Source organism: Gavialis gangeticus, unplaced genomic scaffold (assembly GCF_001723915.1).
Source record: "Gavialis gangeticus isolate Ggan-Ray unplaced genomic scaffold, GavGan_comp1, whole genome shotgun sequence".
NCBI classification, from domain to species: Eukaryota; Metazoa; Chordata; order Crocodylia; family Gavialidae; genus Gavialis; species Gavialis gangeticus.
The window spans coordinates 7204955-7215380 of record NW_017729005.1 but is presented as its reverse complement, the minus strand read 5'-3'; the positions used below and the strand labels follow the sequence as shown (position 1 = coordinate 7215380).

General features: G+C 35.6%; 1 protein-coding gene across 2 annotated transcripts in view; it reads left to right on the top strand.

Moving 5' to 3' along the window:
* Positions 1 to 10426, top strand: part of SKAP2 (src kinase associated phosphoprotein 2) — a 226835-nt gene that overhangs the window by 51328 nt on the left and 165081 nt on the right. For both annotated transcript variants that reach the window (XM_019508620.1, XM_019508621.1), the window contains exon 5: positions 5198 to 5305. In XM_019508620.1, the coding sequence (XP_019364165.1) occupies positions 5198 to 5305 (108 nt within the window). The remainder of the gene's footprint in view (positions 1 to 5197; positions 5306 to 10426) is intronic.

Sequence of the window (10426 nt, the reverse complement as noted above, 5' to 3'; positions counted from 1 at the left end):
GGGGATCAGCAGGGGCTGGGGGAGTCCCTGTTCCCCCGAGCGCCGCAAGGAGTGACCAGGAACAATGGTCACAAGCTGGCAGAGGGAAGGTTTAAGTTGGACATCAGGAGGTGCTACTTCACGGTCAGGGCGGCTAGGGTCTGGAACCAGCTTCCATGTGAGGTGGTGCAGGCTCCCACCCTGGGGGTTTTTAGGAGGAGGTTGGATGACCACCTTACTGGGGTCATTTGACCCCAGTGCTCTTCCTGCCATGGCAGGGGGTCGGACTAGATGATCTGCTCAGGTCCCTTCCAACCCTAGAAACTATGAAACTATAAATCGATTCTGTAACTTTTTCTCTTGAAAACTGCAGCCATCAAGGAGCTAAAATGAGCAAATGAAAGTATCTGTGTCAGCTTATTTGTGCTAAGGGTTATACACTGGAAATCCTTAAGTTTATTAATGTCTAGGTACAAATAGTCTTTAACCAGTGGTAGCTGGGTATAAGAAGACTTAGTTTCAGCTTGTTATTAGGGCCTTTTTGGAATAACAAGAGACAGGATTTTGCCTGTCTGTTGTCCTTTCAGTCAAGTGTTTTTTAAATGCTTTTAAGATGGAATTCAAGCAATCTCTTTGCTTCATCTTCTCCAGACGTTTCACTAACACAGTGTCGGGGGGGGGAAGGGGAGGAAGTTGGGGGCCCCTCTATACCAAGAGTTCATTTCAGAGGTATTGGCTGAAATATTTTGATGTCTGTTCTCCTCTAAAGATTTAGTGGTTAGTGCTATCTTTGTTTATAAGCTCATTAGTATAAACAGGGTATTGCAGAGGAAAATGGATAGTGAAAAAGAACAGTCTGTGATTTTTTTTTTTTTTTTTTTAACCTGATCCCTTTAAGTAATATTTGTATGATACTCAGCTGATATCAACTAAACCTATTGGAAACCTCTAGTGTAGTGTTCAGAGAATTCAAATACAGTCCCTGTTAACAGTGACAGGAGCATGCATGCAATTCACCACTCATTATGCTGCGCACTTACCCCTTGGTGTTTGATGTTGTGTACATCAATAAATATACTGTAATTGAAAAGATGGTGTTTAATAAGGAAAGGTTCAGTACACTTTATTGTGGGCTACTTAAAATATTGAATCTGCTGTCGAACCTTAGTGGTTAGTTAAACTGCAGAAACCAAGGAACATCATCTACCTTTTGCAACTTAACTGTGTATCATTAATTAAACCTTTTTTTTAAGTTCTGGGATAAATCAAATGCTGTTCTGGGGAAACAAGAAACCATATTAATGAGCATCAACTCCTTAATTATCCTCATGACTACGTAACAGGGACACATTCATGTCATTTCTTTGTGCAATAACTTTTACAAAGAAGTATTTTTAAACTGATCATTAATTTTATGACCACAGAAATGAGATGCAAAATTCATGCTGTTGTCATTGGCACAGGTTCAAGACACCACTGACATTATGCGTGATTGTAATGGAATGGCTGCCAACTAATGAGTCTACAGACATTTTGTTCGAGCATGCTTTGCTTTTAGATGTCTGATTAGGCTGTAATGCTTTCAATTATGCCTGCAAATTGTATTGGATACATTTACCTGATGCCCATTGTTGCTTTGTACTTCAGTTTTCTATTACATAAATGCATGTTGAATGCTTTCCTTTTAATTTATTGATGTTTTTCAGGTATATTTGTAGGCACTTGGCACCTGCAAAAGGGAGAAAATGATTGATTTGTATTGCTCAATACTGACTCCTCTGACTGGTTAAGGGGTAACATTGACAGTTCTGAGTGAAGTCCTTTCCAGTTATCTTATCCTCAGTAGAATATATGCTGCAATGCAGTACCTCAACAGGGAAAGTGGGGAAAAGGCGGGGATTATTTTTTGACCAATGATATAGAAATCCTGTCCCCTGCTGCGCCTCTCCCCCCAACCCGTGCACTCAACGCACGCACATTAACAGGAAGGAACAATAGGCCCCCAGAATTAACCAGAAGTTAATCGAATGTGAATTATAGAATATTTGATGTGTAAAACTTCAGGAAACAACATTTCCTATTCATATAGGCTAAAAACAGACAACCAGTTTAATGTGGCCCTGATATGACTTGCATCAATACAGACATTGGACAGCTAAGCTTAAATGGCAAGTCAAATTATCCACCACTGTTCCTGAGGCAAATTTTTAATTTGAGTAATTCACAGGTACTTAATGTGGGACATTTGAGACTGGCTGTCTGTAAGCTCTGGGTTTAGTGTGGCCCAAAACGTTCTGATGTGAATTAAACTGGCTATCAGTTTTAGCTACGTAGAGAATAGCTTTCTAAATGCCTCAAACATCAGAAAACTAGGAAACTGAGAGTTAAAGCTGACACTGTTCTTATTATTATCATGTGTAAATTTAAGAATCATGGAAATTTTTTCTGTGTAAGCACTTGAATACTTTTTGAGCTGTTGTACCAAAATGGTTAGGTAGACCTGTGCAAGTTATGCATTTACTCCTGTAGTATAAACTTAAACGTATTTTTATTTTAAATGCAAAAAGCAAAAATTTAAACAAAGGATCCTGGCTTAATCTCTCCTCTATTTTAGTGTCCATAAGATACTTAGTATTATATATTTAAAAAAACAGTATTTTTAATAAAGCCTAGATACAAAACATATGCGGGACAGGGCTGCAAGATTTCATTGTGAGTTCAGATTTTTTCCCCTGTGAATAACGTGTGTGGATATTTTCACTTTTTAGAGAAACATATTTTATTTTGAAATCATCTAGAAATTCACTTTGACAAAGAAACTTTTAAGGGGTGTCCATTTCTTTTGCACTGGGATTTTCTAGGTTTAAAACAGACAGATACTTCCTATATATATATTTGCATACCCACAAATTTGGTAGTTGTTTCAGCTATAGAAAATCTAGAGAATGTACAGAAATGCTTGATTTTAAGGATTTTTGTTGGGATGCTTTGAGAATATTTAGTTGGCTCTAAGCTAAAACAGGGCCTGTCCAAATCTGAGCCGTCAACCTATCCAGAAAGCACTAAAATGCCGTAAAAGTGCAACAGTATAGCTCATTACCTGCCATTTAAATAACTCATGCAGCTGAAAAGTATTGCATATGAGCTGAGAGAGGTAGAGTTCTAGTGAAACAAACCCTTCCCCATATAAGTTTGTTTGTTTATTTTATCTTATACTGTGTGTGTGTATTTTTTTTCCAAACACAAATTCATACTTCCTTCTTTTTATTGATTTATTTTAATATCCTGAAACACTTGTTTGTAGATGAACATGCTCTCTATACATTGTTTCTTTTCTATGAAAATCTAAAGACTTGGATTATATGCACATGTATACTGCCATCTTAATGAATGATGGTGTATTTGAGCAGGCCTGTCTGCTACTAGCTTGTATATTTCCTGTTAGCTGGCGTCCCAAGGACTGGTACATATGGGTGTTCTTTTACTGTATCGTTACTTAGTAGAAGGCTGTTAACGTGGGGAGAATGAAAGGTAGAATTTTTGCTACATGTTATGCTTCCGTGTCTGGTCCCATCCTTGCATAATTTAAAGTTGTGAAACCGAGAAGACATTTTAAGATGGGAGGCAGCTAGTTTAATCTGTATATGCATACGTGTGAAAAGGTGTTGCCATGTTAGGCACAGGTGTTTTACATTGCTCTGCTCACCCGTGCTGCTTGAGGTCATACTCCACAGCTTTTCTGTGTGGGGGGCAATTGAGGATTCAGCAGCTGACAGAAAAGTTTGCTTGGGATCAGTTTGGGCACAATTAAATTGAAATATTTTGGTTAGATTAACACCACTCACTGTAACAATCTTTGTGAGAATTGTGTTAAAAATGCAAACTGGATCTGAACGCAGCTGCTAATCAGTTCCTTTATGACATGGGGGTTTGAAAGAAAACTTATCAAAAAATATTATTCTAACATCCTGCAACATAAGGAAACAAAAGTAGAAATTCGGCTTTATCACTGAAGTTGCAAAGAAAATGTTACCATATGCTAAAAATCATGGGGTTTTCATTACACATGGCTTCCATTTTCTATTATTAAATAGGTAAGAAAGTATCAAAGCACCCATCCATGGTCAGATTATTGTTCTGATATTTTGGTTTTGCAGAGTCAATATCTTAGCTGTCCATTTGGCATGATTTAGTTTTTAAGGGATTCATTATCCATGACCTATCTTTCAATATAGTTTCTGAAAAGGAAAAAATATGAAAAGAGAAACTGGTATGTCAGGTGTCATTTAATGCATTCAGTAGGAAATGTTTAAGAGCAGTCCGACAGTATAAAATCATGTTCTCCAGAAGGAGACTAGGATACATTTTACCTATCCAGTTGTGAGTTCAATAGCTTCAGCTTTCAAGAAAACTTTGTATTTTTTTCAGGATTTAGTTTTTGAAAGGAGAGCAGTACTTTGAGTTCTCCTTCTTCTGTGTTGATCCCCTTTTTTGGCATATGTGTCAGAAAATATACTGTACAAATTTGGGGGAAAGCATCGGTTTTGTATAATAAAACAAAGGTTTACGTCACCACTGAGTGTGTTGTGAGAGATTTTGGAGCCCTTGGCTGCTTCAGCACTGCACCAGTAAACTATGGTACTCTGCACATACTTCAGTATCATAGTGTGCCACTCCAGTTTTTAACTTCATGAAAAAGAAAAACGTAATACTTCTGTGGATCAAGAAATGTATCTTTTCTATCAGGATCGACTTTTCAAAGTATAAGGAGAAAACAAAGTGTTCAGAGGTCCAAACACTGTTGCTGAAAACTCTCTCTCTCTCTCTCTTCCCCCCCTTCTCTTTTTCTGTCAGTCTCTCTATTGCCCCCCCTCCCCCTGTGCGCAACTGCCTGCTCTTGATATCTACCTTTTCTTCCTATGCACAGTTTGGGGCTGGTGTTACCCTCTATCCCATTCCCGTAATGATGTCAGTTGTGCATCAGTGGGTTATTAATGTGACATTATTAGGTTCACTTGTCCAATTACACTGTAGCTTTGGAATATCGGCATATACAGCTTATATTTTAATACTCTGAAATCCATCAGGTCAAAGAAAGTGCAGTAGAACCCTGAATTTGTTTAAAATATGACTAGAAATCATTCTTTCATACTGATGAAAATACCTTTTGATGCCGAAGGAACTGTTTTTAAACTCCTGGTATCTTTGACTCTTGTAGGAGATCTGGAAGATGAGGACGATTCTGAAGGCCTTTTATCTTCACCTCCTGATAGTGTCTCACTAGCATCTGACCGATATGATAAAGAAGATGAAGCACCCTCTGATGGTATGTGACACTGTTTATCTTAGAATGCACTGGATTCACCAGTTTGCTAAAAACCCATGTAATCTGATCCTCTTGATTAGTGTGCCATTGTTGGAAATCAGATAAACAGATAAGTATTAGCAGACATCTGGACGTTTTTCTTACCTTTCCAAGAACCTTTAAGGAACTGAAGAGCTCTCTCTAGTGGTACTAAAAGCATAGTGAACCTGTCATAAGTGCATACTGTTTGTTTGCACTCATATTTTTTATAGGATAATCTATTCTGTTGGTTATACATTTTAAAGATAGATCAGTGGCTAAACAATGTGAATATTTGTAGCAACAAATTGTTTGTTAATTCAGCATGATCAGATTCTTGCTTAATTTTATTGTGCTCCTTAATGGTTTGCTGTATTATTTATCTTATAAATAATGAAACAGTTTAGTTGATTGATATTTTTCTCCAAACTCCATTCAGAATGGGTTCATAAAATATTAAATTAATTATTCCTACATTGCTTTCTCACATTAAAATAGTCTAATGCAGAACACTTTCTTTATATAAATTATAACTTTATTGACTTTCCATTTAAAAAAAAAAAACCCTCTTCCCTGTATAGCTGTTTTGTTCTACATCTATAAAATTCAATAATAATTTTTATTGTGTTGAAGATATGGATAGTTGCATATTGCAGCTGTTAGCAAGCTTGCTTTTATTACAGTGTCCATATTTTTAGGCCCAGTTATAGTGTACATAATACATTAAAACTTTCTATGGGTAATATATGATTATAAATTAAGTGTGTGTAGAAATAAATTAACCATGTATATTAATTTGTGGCGCACAAAGTTAGACTTAGAAGTGAGTGATGTTTTCTGCCATGATATGATGATCAAGCTGTGGAGCTTTGTCTCGAAATACAGTTGCTGAATGAAAATATGCTTCCTGCAACATAGCACTCCATGTTTTATGTTATCCAGATTATTCCCTTTGGAAACATAAATTGCTTTTATGAGGTATAAAATTATGTCTATTGCAGAACAGGGATAAGTCAAGTACATGCATAAGTGATAAACCTTCTAACCACTGATTCAAAATAACAATTTTTTATATATATTCAGAATTCTCTAAAATGCGCAGCAATAATAATCACATACTTTCTATTGGGCTTGTTCTGCCTTTTGGCAAATGTCAGATTAAAAAAAAGCACAACTCAACTCCTTTTTGTTTTCAGTTTGTAATATAATTACTAGCTGAACGGGGCATTGCTGGTTTTTAAAACCTATAGTTTGTCAAAGTACAAACATATTAAACTTATCATTTTTATATTTATTTATAATTGTTATTATAAAAACACAAAAAGATATTTTCGTAACAGTATGTTCAGCTGAAAGTGACTACGGAAGGATATGTCAAAACTGTGGGTATTTAGAAGAAATGTTGTTTCATTTTCTGTCAAAGATGTACAGTATTAAGAATAAAACTGTTTTGTTGTTAAGACTGAATAATGAATTGCTGTGCAATGCTGATGCCTAAATATATCAAGTAACATATCAATTTGCACATACAAATAATTAACTTAGTCTGTTTTGTATGTTGTAATTACTGGATTAGGTGTTATAGATGCCTTACAGCATTGTTGGGTGATAAGATGCAATGCAGACTAAAAATACTACTTGTATAGTAGATGGCAAACCTTTATATGGTGGTTCCTACCTATTTTGACCAAATCCTGAAGTTTTAATTATCCCTGGGTGCATCTACATGAGACACTGTCACTGTAGCGATGAGCTACGAACAGTGAATCCACTGCTACTGCGCCATAGGGTTGGAAATGACCCAGATGGCACTGGTACTGAGCAGTACCGGTGGTTACTGTGCACTCATTTAGTACTTGCTAACTTTTGATTTTTGTCCAAGGAAGAAAGCAAGCAGAGGTGCATTTGGATAGACAAATGTCAATATGTATCCCTGGTGTAATTTTTATTTTAATCTTTGAACCCAGGTATAGGCTCCTAAGTTTTATGTTTACACACCTAATAGATGCTCTGGTGTTCAGAGGTACCGAGTACCTGTTTTTTTTCACTGACATATGGATGCTCAGTAATTAAAAAAAAAAAAAAAAATCAGTCTGCTTATACTTCTGTGCCTAAGTCATGCTCCTAAAACTTGATCCACGTTGATAGATTTTGATTCTGTGCTGCTACCGTTTTACTTCATTTGGTGGTCTGTGCAGGTGCATATCCATTTTCAGAGTCAAGCCTGAAATATGCATTTAGGCTCTTTAACTATGGATGTCCGAATTTACAAGTTTTCTTTACTTTAAGGGCATTCATCTGCTGTACTTAAATGATTATGTAATGCATAATAGTTTATATGATTGAGTGGTACAAAAGGTGTAGGCTTTGTATGAGTTCCAAAAATATCAGTGCCTGGCTTCTCATTTTTCCTGTGAAACTACAGTATGGAAGGTAAAGGATTACTGTATCTGTACAGTGGAGATGAAATCATATGTACATTGCAATCATTGTAAAATCCTGTTTTTATGTGACCTTTGTCTAATGGTGTATTAATTACAAGAAAGATAATCCATTTAACAGTAAGTATGATATAACTAAATTAGGACAGGTCACCAAAAGGCCTTTTGTCAAATCTGATTGTTATTTTGTCCTTTTGACTTTTACCTTATGGTGGGCACTAACAAAGTATCTAAACTTTGATGGATTATAAACTCTAAACATGATATGTATTTTTCATAATGCTAATGTAATTTTCTAGGTACTGAAAAGGTCAAACCCCCACGTCTCTGTGTGCATTCTAAGTCTGTCTTTCCTTTTAATATTTCTTTTTTTCTGTTCCTCTGGTTCAAAAGTTCATTCAGTTCCCAAATGGCCACCTAATTTTCCAGTTATTCCCTCAAGCCATATGTGTTTTGGTTTCTTTATGGTTTATTAGGTACTGTAGGAAAGTAGCATAACTTATATCTTTTAATGAAATTCAAGCACACTTCAGTGATGCTTTGACTTGATTGCTAGTAGCAATTAAATCACAAGGAAGGAGAATAATACATAGACTTACAAGATCCAGACACTATAGAAACTGAAAAGGATTTTAAAAAAAATCAAGTTAAAAAAATAGAAGAGAAGAATCCTCCAAACCAAAACAAACGAAACAACACAGCCCTGCCAGGCAGTGTTCCTAACTTGATTTTTTTTATTGGCTAATGGCCTGATTGATAGCAAAATCATAACTTGCTGTATGCTAACAGGCAGAGTTCACTTGTAGGTTATAGTGAGCTGATAAGAGGTTAGATGGAGTTTTGATTTTCGCATTGGACCTTCGTGCACCAGATTAATGGAATTTCAATGAGAGACTGGAGTAGTCACAGCTTTGTCAGAAAAACAGATGGAGATTCTATAGTCATGTCTGCTCATTAATACCAGTTGCCTGAAAGGTGTACCACTTCTCTATACAAAAGACTCAAGATAATTGATTTTTGAGAGGGGTATTTTTTCACTTATTGATGACTAGGTTTCTTGTAACTTTAAGTGACAGGTTTTCTCCCCGTATGTTGTCTAAAAAAGTTGCATCTTGTAATTTTTTTCACTCCCTGGCCAGCTGTATTTTGAAAATTGTAAATGGTGGGAAAATACCTCTGATTTGGTCATACTAGAAAAACAAAACATGTTAAACTACTTTAAGTGCAGCCGTACTATGCTTCTAAGTTGTTACCATCTTTACAATGTAATGTTTTAAAGGGAGGGAGAAAAATAAGTTCATTCATTTACAGAAAATACTTTTTCCATAGGCTGGGATACAAAAAAGAACATTCTATTTTATATTACCTTCTTTAAAAGGAAAGAAAGGAAGGAAGACATCAGGAGGATAGTTCTTTTGAAAAAGTATAAAACACTGAAACATGAAATAAATAGAAGTCCGTACAAAAATTATAAAAGATTAAGTTATAAACATAGTTTAAGAGCCTTCAGTGCCCTTGTGGAATTCTTAATTTCGGTACATGATAACCTGCTTGCAAAATTCACGAGAACTGAATATTCTTCTAGGACATTTAATTTATTTGTACCTGAAAAAGGGCTATAATGCTTGGCCGACCTGATATTACTGCCAAGGGAGCACAAAAATGATTGATATATTTTCAAACCTGGAAGCAGACAAATCTACATTTAGCTTCATAGCACTAAGAAGTGTGAATCTGATCTCAATAAATATTTAGTCTGCAATACTGGCTTTAAAAAGAGATCTAAAGAGTTCTCCTTTAAATGTTGTCTTAAGTACACGAGATTCAAAAAATAAAGAAAATATGTCTTAGTGTTTATATGCTCCTCACAGTCATAGTATTTGGATGTAAACGAATAAAATATGACATTTTAATTGAAGAGTCTTTTAAATAGTGGAGTAGTCCTGTCGTAGAAAAAGGCAATTTGAGATGGGGCGGGGAGGGGGGGAGATTCAGAATAAGAAATGTCATTGCTGAAGGTTTGTGAAGGCTTAGCTTTAGAATAAACTAGCTTCTGACAGTCTTAGAAATGGGTACAGTTGACTACTCTATGCTGTTTGCTTTTATATTTTTGTGGGAAAAACCAGTGTTCTCTTCCCTCCACTATATACTAAGCATAAAAATTATAAAGCTTGCACTTTAAAAGTCTACCCTACTTATTTCCCTCCTTTCCTTCTCCTGATTTGGGAGATTTTCTTTGGGTTATAATTTTTCTTTACTTAATCACACTGTATTTTTGTGAAAATAAGAATGAAAAATGATGCACTTGGATTTTTTTATACTTTCATTTTGAAAGGTAGGGTCTGATCTACAAGCTAACAGTTTCACTTTTTCCTATAGTGTAGCTGATGTGACATTTTTTGGATCAAGAAAATTTGAGTATCATCACAGTGGAAGATGGAATTCAAATCCATACAAGAACTTTTTCCTTGCTTTGCAGTGTACTTTAAGTATTTTCCTTTTCTTTCAATAATATCCGCTATTAGATGGGATGGCCCTCTAGATCACACAGTTATAATTAAATAAAACTAATAACTCATTTAACAGGGCTGAAGAAGGAAAAATAACTTCATGGGGTTTTTTTCTCCCCCCCCCCCCCCCCCCCAAAAAAAAAAAAAAAAAA